General features: G+C 39.2%; 1 protein-coding gene across 11 annotated transcripts in view; it reads left to right on the top strand.

Moving 5' to 3' along the window:
• LOC117416497 (TRAF2 and NCK-interacting protein kinase) overlaps positions 1-14,646 on the top strand; it is a 146,235-nt gene that overhangs the window by 117,073 nt on the left and 14,516 nt on the right. For 7 of the 11 annotated variants that reach the window (XM_059034582.1, XM_059034583.1, XM_059034580.1 and 4 more), the window contains 8 exons: positions 1,350-1,514; positions 2,199-2,447; positions 2,795-2,901; positions 3,215-3,354; positions 5,554-5,651; positions 7,265-7,288; positions 12,416-12,600; positions 13,148-13,265. In XM_059034582.1, coding sequence (XP_058890565.1) covers positions 1,350-1,514; positions 2,199-2,447; positions 2,795-2,901; positions 3,215-3,354; positions 5,554-5,651; positions 7,265-7,288; positions 12,416-12,600; positions 13,148-13,265 — 1,086 coding nt within the window. The remainder of the gene's footprint in view (positions 1-1,349; positions 1,515-2,198; positions 2,448-2,794; positions 2,902-3,214; positions 3,355-5,553; positions 5,652-7,264; positions 7,289-12,415; positions 12,601-13,147; positions 13,266-14,646) is intronic. The other 4 variants (XM_059034578.1, XM_034027609.3, XM_034027611.3 and 1 more) reach the window with 2 other exon arrangements.

Raw genomic sequence — 14,646 nt, 5'->3', positions numbered from 1 at the left:
AACCTTTAGCAAAGTAATATTAGTAGTAGAGGCTACTGTACAGTTCCCAATTAGTTTAGCTTAAGTTTGCACACTGGCAGCATCTCTTCACAACATCATATACTGTAGACTTTATAATCTTGGTGACATAATACACTGTCACATGTATATGATGCACTTTGAAAGTATACCCACTTAAATACTACTAAAACATAACCGGGGTGAAAATAAATATCTAACTTAATGTTAATAACAGCTAACAACCATTATAGAAGGTGTGATAAACAAGGCTTTACAAAATGTAACTAATTTGTATGGGAGCATTCTTTCAGTATCCTTGTTTTTTGTTTTAGTTTTCCAAATGTTTTAGTTTTCCTCTTGTAAAGCTCATTTATCCAGCCACCCCACTAACAGTTTGATGGAAATATTTGATGTCCTCTCCCTTTTCATTTCCTGTGCCCTAAGCATACGTCCTAATGTGGTGCACTATTTCCTGTGACACAGGAAGTGAACTTGTTTTGGCAGGAAGAAAAGTTGATTTACCAGAATCAATGTGAAATTCAAAAAGATTAACAGAAAAACAAGAAGGGACTAATGAGAAGTCTGTTGCTATTTTGAAAGCGAGTTTAAAAAAAATGTCAATACACCTTTAACTTGTGGGTAATACATCACATAAAGTAGTAGGTTATATGTAGTGATTAAATATATAGTACAAATTCAAAGAAATGCAAGTCTCTCTAACAATAGCTTGTACGTTAAAAAGAAATGATTCAACAGATAATTTCTTTATCCTCTAACTTTTCTCCAGTGAGGGTCCTATTGTTCTTTTGTGGGGCTTTTGGGCTGCTTATGCAAAAAGGGAATGGCAAATGACGATTTACTGCCTTACAGACATTTACCTCAGCACAAAATGGGGACACAGGTGATGGATTTGAAGCAAAATCGATAAGACTGGAATCAAAAAAAGAAAAAAAAGGCTCTAAATTGGAAACTTAATAATTGCAAGGGAAACTGATGCGTAAAGAGCAGTGATTGTAGAGACCTGTTCATCAGTTGTACTGGCTATAGGATTGTTCATTGTTCATTTTTCTACTGGGTAGCTAAACAGAGTACTAATTATTGGAAACAAGAAGCCCAAAATCATTGTGTACTTGTAATTGGAAAGGAGAGAGAAAATACTTGACAATGAACTACTATACCTATAGTCTATTTCATTAAACTTCTATATAGAAGTTCAATATTTAAAATGTATCCCAGTTAAAATCACTGTGGATTTGCCCTGGCATAATCTCCTGTGCTGAAGTAGCTGCCTGGAACTGGAGATTTTTGCAGTTTTATTGGTGTTCTGAATATTATCCTCTGTACTGTAGGTTGAAGAACGTTCCAAGTTGAACCGGCAGAGCTCTCCAGCAATGCAGCACAAGGTGGCCAATAGGATTTCTGACCCCAGCCTGCCACCGCGGTCGGAGTCCTTCAGCAGCAGTGCCATCCAGCCGGCCAGAACGCCCCCCATGCACCGGCAGGTTGAGCCACAGGTAGTCCCAGGTTTCTGCTCTTCATGATACTTTTAAAGGCAGACTAAAGTTCTTTGTCCAGGGCTGCACGATTCCAGTCCTCCAGGTACCCTAAATTACATGAACCAATGTTAACCGCCTTCCAGGTAATGAGATGCTGAAAAGGCGTATTACCATAATCAGAAAAATATAGATCTGTATGCACAGGGACCTCCTCTGCACATCCTGCTGATTCATTGAATCACTGCATGGTGAACTAACATTTCCTCTTCTAGAAAAGGGCACAGTGCTGTGAAGTCCCAGGCTATTAATATAGTTATTATAATGCAGATGGATATTATACACTGTCAGCGTGAAGAGCCAGGTTGGGCTTTCTCAGTAAAATGTGCCACAATCACGTGCCGACTTACCACTGAAATCCTAAGGTATTCCAAAGATTACATATGTATTTAAAGGGAGAGAAAAATAATCTGGCTTGTGCCACGCATAGTGGTCATCTCTGCAAGGTGGCAACATTGACAAGCACCCTGCAGTCTTTGAGTGCACTTACCCAGTTTGCATCACAACAGTTTAAGCTCAGTTTTCATTTTAATACTGTACAGTATTTAAGTGTGTAGTCATGCTCATAGTAAAAGACTGGAATGTGCCCTGCCACTGCAGAGGAATAATATTGACAGATTGTCTTGTGCTGTCCGCTTGGTCCAGATGGCTCACTTGGTCCCTCTGAAATCTCACGGTTCCTCCATGTCTGGCTCCCAGTCTCTGCATGACCAGTCTAGCAAGGGGGTCTCTGCCTTCCAGGAGGGCATCATCTCACACCGCCCAGAGATGCCTCGGCAGAACTCCGACCCCACCTCCGAGACCCCGCCCCTGCCCCCCCGCATCATCAGCGGCCGGGACGAGATGTTCGACCGCAGCGCCTGGCTGAGGCAGGAGGAGGACCTCCCACCCAAGGTTCTTTTCGTTTTTACATACACACTCGAACCCTTTTCATATCGCTTCAAATGGACTTGGGCATAAATGGTGGAGTTGACTTTATCAAATGTTCACAACAACCCTGGCTGAATAAGGATTAAAACACAGAATAAGTGATCATGTGTTTCTGTGTAACTGAAATATAATACTAGGAATTGCATTGATTAATAAAATGAATAACTTTATTTTGAACAATAGTTGCTAGTTGGTGCATGATGCTGTTAGTCAGCTGATGATAGAATTAACTGGATACTGTAATCCTGGAATTAAAGCACTTCTAACCCTGACACATACTTTATTTGAAGGGAATTTATTTTTACCTGTAGGTTCCCCAAAGAACAACTTCCATATCTCCTGCCCTGGTCAGAAAAAACTCCCCTGGAAACGGGAGTGGTCTGGGTAGCCGAGCAGCAGCACAACTCATCAGAGCCAGGTAAGAGTAGAGTAATAGAGAGCTATTAAGTATTTTTTCTTAAATAAGGGTGAATATTGGGCAAGCAATCTAACGGCAAAGTAGTCAAGCCACTTGGATTTATTTCTTTGTGTTTGTAGATTACACATTTCAAGAGTCATGATTTTTTTAATGTATTTTATTTAAAATTGTACACATGCACACCAGGAAACCCGAAGTTAAGTTGGCACATCCAGCTCATTTTTGGTAATATAAGACGTGTGCCGTTTGTTACAGTGGGATACTTGAGCCCTTTAAAGGGGGAGGAGTTTCATGTCTGGTGTTTGTTCCTCAGTAACCCTGACCTGCGGAAGATGGAGTTGCCCCTGGAGACAGTGTTACAGAGAACCAGCAGCGGCAGCTCGTCCAGCTCCAGCAACCCCAGCTCGCAGGGGGGCTCCCAGCCCGGCTCCAGCGAGAGGAACAGTGTCAGAGGTGAGGCCTACCACGCACATCCAACCTTGAAGCCCATGCCTGGAGTTTCTGATTCAGAGAATTTCTTTATTTAACTATAAATTTAACCATTTGAGAAAGGGTCCTGGCAAAACAGCACAACAACAGTTAATAGCAGTAAAGCATAATGCAGACATGAGTAGGTTAATAAGTCATGTTAAATAACAACAGAGTTAAAACATGGGAGCTAAACTATTTGTGCAAATACCTACAAAAGGGATGGAAATAAGACTCATTGCAAACCAGTTTGATTCATTCCTAGTTTTACAATGAGTTTAATAAGACACACATGAGCTTGTTACCTATATATACACTGGCTAATCAAGCTTGTAGTAAAACCTGGGATGAGGAAATCGGCTATGCAGTAGGAATCTTATTTCCATCCCTGATCAGACATGGCTTTTAAAATCAGTGTAGGAAAGAGTCAACCTTCAGTCTTGTGTGAAATTGGTTCCTTTTTTCTTTTATTCCTCGTTCCAGATCCAAATGACAGTAGCTATGTTGTGTTTTTGGTCATGGAGCACAGTGTAAAAAAGAGGGCTGTTCAATTCATCTAAACAGTGATGGAGCTAAATACCACCACTGTTTTAAATTTAAGTTGTACCAAACCTGGCACTCCAATGACTTTTCAATGACAAAAATACAATGGGGACTTGCACACACTGTTAGCAATGTTGGTTATCACAAAGTCCATTTCTTTTACTATTTAAAACAGGTGGCAGTATTTTAAGCCTGCTATCACTTGGATGGAAAGTCTCCTACATATGTAATATACCCAGATACATTGTAGTATTCAGCAATTCAGTGTACAGAATTAATACATTATAAAAGCATTCTAACTGATTCCCTTCAGTGCAACTAGAAAACAAAACCTCATTGGTATTGGCCTTTTTGATACTACCACTCTGTAACAAACTAAAGCAGTTATGCTAGAAGTATTGTTTCATCACCATCTCCCTGTAGTGTGTTTCCTTCTATGGCGACTGACCTCAACAGTATGCCAAACCCTGACAGAACTTAACTACTCCATATTCCCTTGATATTGTACTGCTCTGCACTGGTTTTGCCGATGGCACAATGTTCATCTTTATGGGGCGAGGCAGTGCCGTATTTATGGGTCTTGATTGATTGCTGCTGTCTTGAGTTGCTTTGTGACTTTTTTCAAACATCAACATTTTAACACACAGCAACAGGACTTACAGCCTGTGTGAAGTAATCGACGTGATGACCTGACTCGAAGCCTCCGTGGCAGGCAGGCAGGCAGGCAGGCAGGCACAGTGACATCTAGGTGGATTCACGCAGGATGATGACATGAACAGCAATGCTAAAGGGAATAAACTGAACTACAGGGGGTGGGGGATGAGTGGCGGTGTATTGTGGGAACAGAAAACCAGCATTGTTGTAGGAAGGAACATGCTCTGGATACACTATGATCATTGGAAAGCTCCCCGCCCCCCCACCCCCCCCACCCCCAATGTTGACAAATGTATTGCCCGGTTGACTTATGACCTACGATGTTCAACAATAGGTTTAAAAAAAAATGCAGTCTAACACTACAATACGGACAAGACGGGACAGAGCCAAGGTAACGTAATGCGCTTGTAAAATTTGCAGGGTGTTGTGTAACATTTTAAGGGACAAATACTGTACAGGAGTTTTACTATGAGTCTGCAGTTCAACAGATGGCAGTTATAAGGATGGACTTGGTCAGAACATGGGTAGGAGGCCAGAACCTTTTCAGTGCTATGTAAAATAAGGCTGTTACATTGTAGCGTTATATTAAAAGTTATACTTCATGTTGTCCTGGTAACATTTCATTTACTTAACTACTGTCTAACAGAACACATTGAGAGTGTTACAATCCGTGTACTTAAGGAGATACACCCCCATCTTTATTTGTGTATTTCACAGTATATCTAGAAAATGGCTAGTATAGGAAGAAAACAGAAATATAAAGAAAACATGAAAAATACTTTTTATAGCACCAACTATGCAGGCTTTACAGAACGCATTACATGCAATATTGGCACCACAAGTATTCCGCTACCTTGGACAAATACTTAAACCGACATACTGCAGATCACCCAGAAGCTATGAACCACTAAACTCCATAGAAACAGTGGAAGTGCTGCACTGAACAATGCCAGCTGTGTATAACCTATCCTTTAATTGCTTCAACAGGAACAAGTAAATCTGATGGCTCTCCCATAATGAGTCAGGACCCCTCAAAGATGAAGCAGGAGGAAGGACGAGAGATGACCAGACCCAGCCGGCCTGCTGTGAGTTCCTAGTTCTCACTTGCCTTAAAAATCCTGAGTATGCAGTGTTGCCCGCAGCACCTCAAAACTTGACAATTGTTTAACCAATGCATTAAAATCCGTTTACTAGTTTATTAATTAAACTGCTGCATCCTTATACTTTGTTATAGATTACGAGTCTGATTGAAACGAAGACTCTAAACACCTCTTAGATTGAACTACAACCCATGAATTGATTAGGTACCAGGAAGCATCAGCAACATTGCATCTATAGCGTTGTCTTCTGCATGTTCTGGAGTGATGTATAAAATACAAGCCAATAAGAAAAGGACTGGTGATGATAATAAAAGTGCTAATAAGAGATAATAACTGATTCTTGTCCTTTTTAGAAGATGTAAAACGACAGAGTTATGGGTAAGATAAGTATATGGAAGGCTAAAGTATTGAGATTTGATGGTTCTAGACGTCTACAAAGTGTTAGTGCTTGAAGCCAATGTTCATTCAGCACATTGACTGTCAAGTGAGACAGTTAAGGTTTCCATCGTCCTGTCAGGCAAATCAAGGCATGTTTTTTTCATTTGGAACAATTTAAGTTTCCAGCAAAACAAAGTCATTTAGTTTTCACAACGGGTGTGCTCCATGGCTCGCAACAAACAAAGAGAAAACAGGGCTTGGCAGTCAAGCGTGTTAATGCGCATTGGAGGCTCCTTTCAGTGTGCAAAAAACAGTGTCTGTGTTCATTATTATACCCCCAAAGTATGTAAGAACTGTTCTGTTCTTTTTATATTTGGGTTTTAGGTAAGGCATTCTCAATTTGGATATCTCTATGAAACCGATGTGGTGCAATGTTCAGATTTTCGTGTGATCATTGAAGCTCTCTTGCTTCTAAATTGGGTCTTTGGAAAAGATCCCTGAAACTCTTTCATTCGCGGCTGGATATTTACACCATGAACATGTTTACTTTCATTGTAAAGTATCTATGGGCTTATTGTGTAAAAATCCCATTGCTCAAGAGTTTGCATAAAAACAAGCCCCCGGAATAAACAATGGATGACCTTTTTTTTAATTTAAATGTTGGATCTGCGTATGATTGCCCATGTATATAACTCCAGTTGTTGAATTATGTGAAGTGTTTTTTAAGAAGTTGGCAAATTCACCTCCGGAAGCCTGAGTCCTAGTCAGGCTCATGTCAGTAGTGGAATATGTTTGGTAGTCTGAACTTGAACCCAGTGAACAATGGGCCTAGTACTAGGACTATAATTGGCAGTCTCTGTTTAGGAGAGGCTCAGAACTGAATGGCAGAAGATTTTCAGGTGAGGATTTAGGTGTGTTTACTTGCAGAGTGCCGGCAGTAGTCCATGCCATTGTCCCTCAACTTTCTACTTTCACATGCACCCATTTGACTAATGTCAAGGAGAATTGTGATGTCGGCACATATTAAGGAAACTAGGAAAATGTTTGAATATGTATATTTGTATGGATACTGCACCTTTTAATTTAAATCTCATTATTTCCTGTAATACTGAACTAACAGACTTTTTACATTTTCTCTCTAACCTGCATCCCTTTCCTCTGGCTTTCTCCTCCTCTTCCTCCATTTCCTCTGCTGTCGTCTCTCTCCTCCCTCCCTTCAGAGCTATAAGAAAGCCATAGACGAGGTTAGTGATACTTTCCTCAATCAACTGTCATTGTCATTGTCATTGCATAGGCTGATCAAAGACCTGATGTGCTTGTTCAGTATTGTACTATAATGGAACCTGAGATTCACAGCGTGCGTCAAGCTCCCCAGTTTTGGAGCCCTCTAACAAAACCTGTGAGAAATCTGATAGAAACTCATATTCCTATATCTTATGTAACTAAAATACAAACAGTTAATGGCTCTAAAATATCAAACAGAACACCCTAGTGAATATTATAAAAGCTATGCAATGCAAAGAAACTATCCTTGTGTGACCCTGTGTACATTATAGTGTGCATTGTTTTCCATTGGTTATATTTGTAATTGATTGAGAATTGTTAATAGTTCAGATGTGTGTGAAATCCAATGAATCTTTCGGGTCACAAGAGGCTATTCGAGCAACTCGTTTTTGAAGAGAAACTTTCAAAACAAGGCTGTCTTGGACTATACAGGTATTAAAATAATAAACACATTTTAAAAAACTGTAAAATGAGTGGGTGCTGCTGACCCCATCAAAAGCCATATGCCAATTGGTTGTACAATTGGCTTAGGTTGTACACCACAGCTAAATATTGTATTGAAATAAACTAGAAGGCATATTACTGTTACTTTAAATAGAAGTATTAAAGGTATGAAAGCATAGTGTAGATAATAGCCAGGGGAAGTTGAAAGCCACGAGTGAATTTGTAGTCTTTAAGCATATTGAGAGCCAGTGCCTGAACCTTTAAGGCTTTCTTTTTAATAAGAAGCTCATGTGTTTTGCTGTAAATTCCATCAGTGATAAAACTGAAGTGCAAGCCTTGGCTGCCACCTGGGGAATCGTGTGTGGATGATCCTGCATACCAGTGACTGTTTCTTTCTTTTTAATCTTTTAATGGGAGTGTGATAACTTTATTCCATGCCACTAAATGCCTTCTCAGCTAGATTAAACAAGGACTAAAAGCTAATACATTAATTTAGTAAACTGTAGCTTGAACGCAGGCTACCGGTTACAATGTTTCAATCTTGGTTTTGAATACATTATACTTCATGAAAGTAATATTTTATAGTATCTGAAAATCAGTAGCTTCACATTAGGTTAAGCAACTGGAAGGGAGTTGGCAAACCCTGCTAGGAGTTCCCAGCAGCCTTTGCAAGCACAAAGCATTGCAGTAAGAGATTTTGAGGTAATTGTAATGCACAAGTGAGCATACGTAGGGTTTGAAACGCATGCAGGGAAAAAACAAGAATGTGGCAGTAGAGTTAATTTCTGCAAATATACCCTCCTATTAAAGCTGAAACAGCTTCCACAGTGAATGTTTACTATGAGAGATACATTCCTGTCTTTTTAATATTCAAATTGCAAAATTGCCCATGAACCCATGCGTAACAGAAAGAGAAGACATTCAGTATCGTTTCTAACACAAAATCAAAAATATGATTAAATATTGAAGAAAGAATTGTAGATTGTTGCCATGACTCCCATGTTTTTATGCCACACATGAGCTTGTTATAAATTAATTTGGCATATATGTAAAACTGACTGCCAATTTAAGAGACTTAACTTGGTATCCAATGTAAATGATTCCCCGTCATGTGTGGCATAAATCTACTATTGCTTTACTCTTTTGCACACTTTATTTGGCTTTTTATTTGTTGTTTTCTGTCATTTCAGTAGGTGTTATCTTTCATTATGGTGTCAAAGCACAACTAAAGGAGTACACAGCTATAAGCCGTAGTTAGGATTTTAATTTCCAGAAAAATGGGAATGGTTCATTTCATGACATGTTTCCTGATGAAATTTGTCAAGGGATTGTGATAATGCAGCACTTTGTTGTGCAAATTGCATAACCTTGTTCAGCTAATCACATACTTATGAAGAAAGTAACAATGTGATGCCTTTAATAAAATGTTGATTTATCTCACTGTTATTTTGTATTAAAACAGAATTTCTAAATTGTACAATGAGTTTCACAATAAGATTGTAATGTTGAGTCTATGTTTATATTATGTGCAGATAAGGACTCTTTAAGAGAAAGGCGATACATCTTACCTTGAAAGCAGTGCTATTCTCTACACTTGTCTCAGATTTGGCAATGAAAAACATATACTTCATAGGAAGGAGCATTTCATTTGTGTGCCCTTCTATGATTTTGGGGGACAGGTTTCTGCTACAAGAACATTCATGTTTTAAAAAATTAAATACACACTTCCTGTTAGTTCTATCATAAGAGACCTTAAGACAAGCTTAAATATTAGCACTAAATTATAGTTCCGCACAGACTACCTTTTTCTCTAAATCTGCATTTACCTGGCTTTGACCTCATCTGCCAAGAGTGAATAAACTTCCTCCATTCCATTCAAATCATGCGACAATATGACATTTTCATTGTAGCAACAGAACCCAGAACCACAAAGGGAAAAAATAAAACTATTTATTAATTGTAAACTACATTCCTTCCCTCTCTCTGTCTCTGCACAGATGGCTACATCGGTCAGTAATGTAGGAAGAAAGGGTCAGACTGGCTCTTGCAACACTGTGTTTGTCATCTTGCATGCTATGTGGGAGACTGCTGTCTCACCCATTTTGACCAGTGCTTCCACGCTGTGCCCCTGTGAACAATAATGTAACCAAAGCCTTCTTCCTAAGAGTTCCTGCTGCTTCTCTTGTTCATCAAGACCAAGCAGAAATACAGCAATGTTAATGGCCATTGTTTTTCGTCATGATCGTGGTTAGTCGCAAAAAAAAACACACACATTTGTTTTGCTTTTGGTTTTTATTACTATGGATAATCCTAGTGCAGGGACACACAACCCATGGGCCGCATGCGGCCCATTTATCATCTGACTGCCGCCCAATGTGTTAATTTCATTTCACTTATGAATATATCTTAAATATTTGTTTTAACTTCGTTGACTTGCTTTTTCAAATTTCTCGCATAAAAAGCAGCACACCGTTTTAATTCGTACTGCAGAGGGTAATTGCTTCTCATCAGCTTGTCTCCAACTAATTTTATGAGTCTTCCTCTCCTTTCTTAACACAAACCCACTGTATTGAAAGAACCCATTCCCAACATAGGAGGCTTGTTGCTAGGGAAGTGACATCACTGCCCTGTGACTTTTGCTACCTGCTACAACTGAACTCGTCTGCTAAAATAAAAACCGTTTCAGCATGTAGATATTTAATTTGCTTTGTATTATTGTGCAATGCGTGTATATATGGTATAACAGTACGATATTAATGTGGTGTTTTTTAATTGTTTTGTATGTTTTTATTTGTGAATCATGCAGTACAAATAAAATTAACAGTAATCCTAAGGGAAATTGCATATAGATAGATAGATAGATGGCTGTGTATATTGTAGCAAAGGGTTAAACTCTGATTATTCTTTAATAATGTGTGGCCCGCTATACACGTTAGGTTACACTAGTTTTCTGGATATGCGCCCCATGATCAAAGTTTGGTTGCGAACCTTTGTCCTAGTGGATGACAAGTGATGCGTCATCTTGTAAATCTTCAGTATTGTTCTGTTTGCTGTTTTTCGCTCTGATAGAAAACCCCAGTAGCACTTGCTCAACTAATGGGGATTAAAAGGGAGTGTGGTGAAGGAAGTTGCTTAGAGTGAATTTTATCAAAGGTTAAGTTTGATTTGATTCATTTATTTATAGCTAATGAAAAACAATTCAGTAAATACTACCTATTGTGCACTCGCATTGTATGTGCAATTTTAATGAAGAGCATGTAGCTAAAATACATTTAATGTCAGTCATTAGGGAAAGCGGTTGGTTTATGTCATGAAAGAAAGCATTGAAGGTGTAAGAATAATTTCACTTTTCAGGATTTCTACCTGAAAGTAAGACATGCAATAAGAGCTTTCTATAACCTACTATGCCTCCATAATGAATGGAAGTGCACAAGATGTATGGAAATAATGCTTTGGCTGTAATCCCGGATCATCCAGTAAAAATTACCCCCCAAATTATGCTAGTCTTAAATTACCCCAGTGTGTCTTCTTTGTCATTCTTCCAAAATATAGTAATTTAAACTGTAATCGCATCAATGGAAATAAAGACAATGAAAGAACAGATTTTTAAAACTAGGACTTGTTAGACCTAAAACAAGTACTGATAAAATATGTATTTACAGTAGTGCTGCACAAACCTATCATTCGGATTGAGCTCTCCACAGAAATGCTGACAATTAGGTCAGGGTCATTGATGTTGATTGGTCTCTTTTACAGTTCCAAGTGACGAAACAGCTGCTTGGTTTTGTGTGTGGAGAACAGCAATCAACACAAATCCAAGCGGCTGTTTCTTCACTTGTTTCACTTGGGATGATAAATTAGCCTATTCAACACCAATGACCCTGGGCCACCCCTGAGTGGTGCATCAAGTAAAGATGCTTCGTGTGGAGTGCAGGATGCGTTTCCAGGCTATGTCATTTTTCCCGACGGTGACTGGGAGTTCCTAGGGGGCGGCTCACAATTGGCCGGGCACCGCCCGGGTAGGGAGGTCTCAGGTCGGCAGGGTAATCCTCGGTTCACCGCACACCAAAGACTCCTGTGGCTGGCAGGGCGCCTGCGGGTCTGCTGTAGAGCCATTCAGATATGTGTTGTCCTCCGGCACTAGGTCTGATGGCTTCGCTGTGGACCTGCAGTGTGAAAAAAGATGGCTTGGCAGGTCACGTTTCACAGGACGCATGTGTCTGCCGCCTTTTCGCGAAGTCAGCGTGGGGTTTGCAGCGGTGGACCGAGATCATTTCACACAATTGGCGATTCCAAATTGGGGAAAAAATGGAGTTTAAAAAATATATATATATATATATATATATATATATGACTAATGACCCTGAGCTGTGAAGTGCTTGATCCAAATAATTGGTTCGTACAGCACTAATTTACAGTACTTTAAGAGCCTGGACCATGTTGTATCTGTGTAGCTTCCTTTAGCTACACAATATTGTCTTATATTGGTGTTTTCTTCACTCCAGACAGTTCAGTATCTGCAAGATTAATGTGAACTGCTATTGAAAAGACATTTTTGTGTTTTGTGTCTGACCAGTTTTGCTTGTTTTGTTGTGCGAAGAAAGGCATCCCTTTTCTTAAATCAACTGGGTTTCCTCTTGTAGGACCTGAGCGCTCTGGCCAAGGAGTTGCGGGAGCTGCGCATTGATGAGACGAACCGACCACCCATCAAAGTGACGGATTACTCTTCCTCCAGCGAGGAGTCCGAGAGCAGCGATGAAGAGGAGGAAGACCCAGACAATGAGATGCACGATGGCACAGTGCCAGTCAGCGACATCCCACGGATAATGTAAGATTCATTTAATTGACCCAAGTAGTTGAATTGAAGTAATTCATGGGGATTACTTGTGTTTCTACACAATGCATTGCTGATATCTCTAACACCATTTTTTTTAATTTTTTTTTTTATTTAAACTTGATGGATTGTGAAAAGGTATTTGAAACTATATATCTGCAAAGGTCTAATTGGGTGCATAGCCTCAGTATCACAATGTCAAAAGTCTCCGCTCAATTTTTTGCTTTTTTATTCATCCTGTACATTTATATAAAATTCTACCGAAATTAGTGTGAAATTGCATATGCTAAATATTGTTAATTATCCACCTTTGACGTACTTGCCAGACCCATGGTTCGGTTGGAACATGGTAACCACTATACCACTACCATGATAACCTATTATCCAATTAAAAACATTTAATGAAACATTCCATGGATATTTAGTTACAAAACGTTTGTCTACTTTTTTGGAAACCAGATTAGAATTTCCCCCCCTCCATTTGGTGAATCTTGAACGAAGACTTGTCTTGATTGTGGTCTGTGTCTATCCCAATAAACAGGCCCACTGCAGTGCCTGGCAACGATCCTTACAGCCTGGGGGTGATGGGAAGCCATGACGGGTCTCGTGCAGACTCCTTCGGCAGCTCTTCCAGGGACGGCACCTTGGTGATGAGAGAGGTGAGTGGGGTCTCTGAATTGTGGAACGGACATTAAAAAAATAAAAAACAGACATACATGGTGAGACATTTGCTTTGGCTTTTAAACCATTTTCTAAATTAATATACTATGTATGTTAAGATCCCAAGACAAATCCAGACAGCCAAAATCTGGTTGTGTCGCACTAATGACCCTGTAGAGAAAGTGTAAATGTTCCAGAATTCATTGCGGTTCCAACACTACAGTGTACTCTTGATCCAGATATTCAGTTGTGCTTCCCTTACTTTTCAACTGTGCTCCCTTTACTTAAAGTAAGTAGAATACCTTAAAATGTCATTAAATTCCTTTTTTACAGGAATTAGGAAAGCAATGTTATGTTGAACGCAATGAAGTGTTATGTATAAAAAATAAATAAATAAATAAATAAATAAATAAACAGCCACTTTGTCCACAGTGGGTAAAACGATAAAAAAGACCACATATTTTAAATAATATCAAACAACCCAATAGAGCACGACTGATCAGACTACCTCATTGGAAGCCAGTTTTGACCAGGAGGCAAGACAATGGATGCAGAGAATTAGGACATCTGAAAAGGAATAATGAATAGACACAAAACCCCAAAACCGTGATTGAGCCGTGAGGAAGCTGTTTCAATAAGAACATTGGCAGGGGGTAACATAGGATAGATTTTAACCAAGTACCAAGAGCGTGGCCAATCCTTTGCCCAACTGAAAAACCTTCTGCTTTCTTCCTTTCTGTAATACTACAGTACACATATATGGAGTTCCCCTTTCCTATTTTCGGCTTAACAGAATTTAAAGCATTTTTTCCACAAAGACATCCAACTGGAAGCTTCTTTAGGGTTAGGTGGGGAAATAGTTATGCTCCATGCAGGCGTGGTCACTTGTGGGTGAAGGGCTAATCTGACCAGAAAATTGTTTCCTTTTTCCATTTTTTTTTTTTTTTTTTTTTTTTTTTTTTTTAAATAAAAACATTTTTAATTTTCATAATGTCTCTGACCATGTCTTGAATTAACCCTCTTTGTGAGCACGCTCAGCCTCCGTTTAAACAGTCTTTGTTGTGTCGTCAGAACCCTCTTGAGCAAAAGAAATTCAAGAAACACAACAGTCCTAGAATGTACACACAATTATTATTTGTTTATTTAGAAGACGTCTTTATCCAAGGCGACTTACAATCAAGACAGCAAGTATTCCAGACACATTAAGTACACAAACAATAACACAGAATACATATTATTACAGAGGCAGTTTAAAAGCATTTACAATGGGATTTCTTTAGCAGTACTCCAAGGCTTACAATTAATATTTGTCATGTCACAATCATACAGTATAAAGATTGGTGGATACACAGAGCAATTACAAAAAAATGATACTTTTTT

This window comes from Acipenser ruthenus, chromosome 12 (assembly GCF_902713425.1).
Source record: "Acipenser ruthenus chromosome 12, fAciRut3.2 maternal haplotype, whole genome shotgun sequence".
Classification (NCBI taxonomy): domain Eukaryota; kingdom Metazoa; phylum Chordata; class Actinopteri; order Acipenseriformes; family Acipenseridae; genus Acipenser; species Acipenser ruthenus.
Note: the sequence above shows the minus strand (reverse complement) of the source record. Positions and strands in the feature narration are given on the sequence as shown.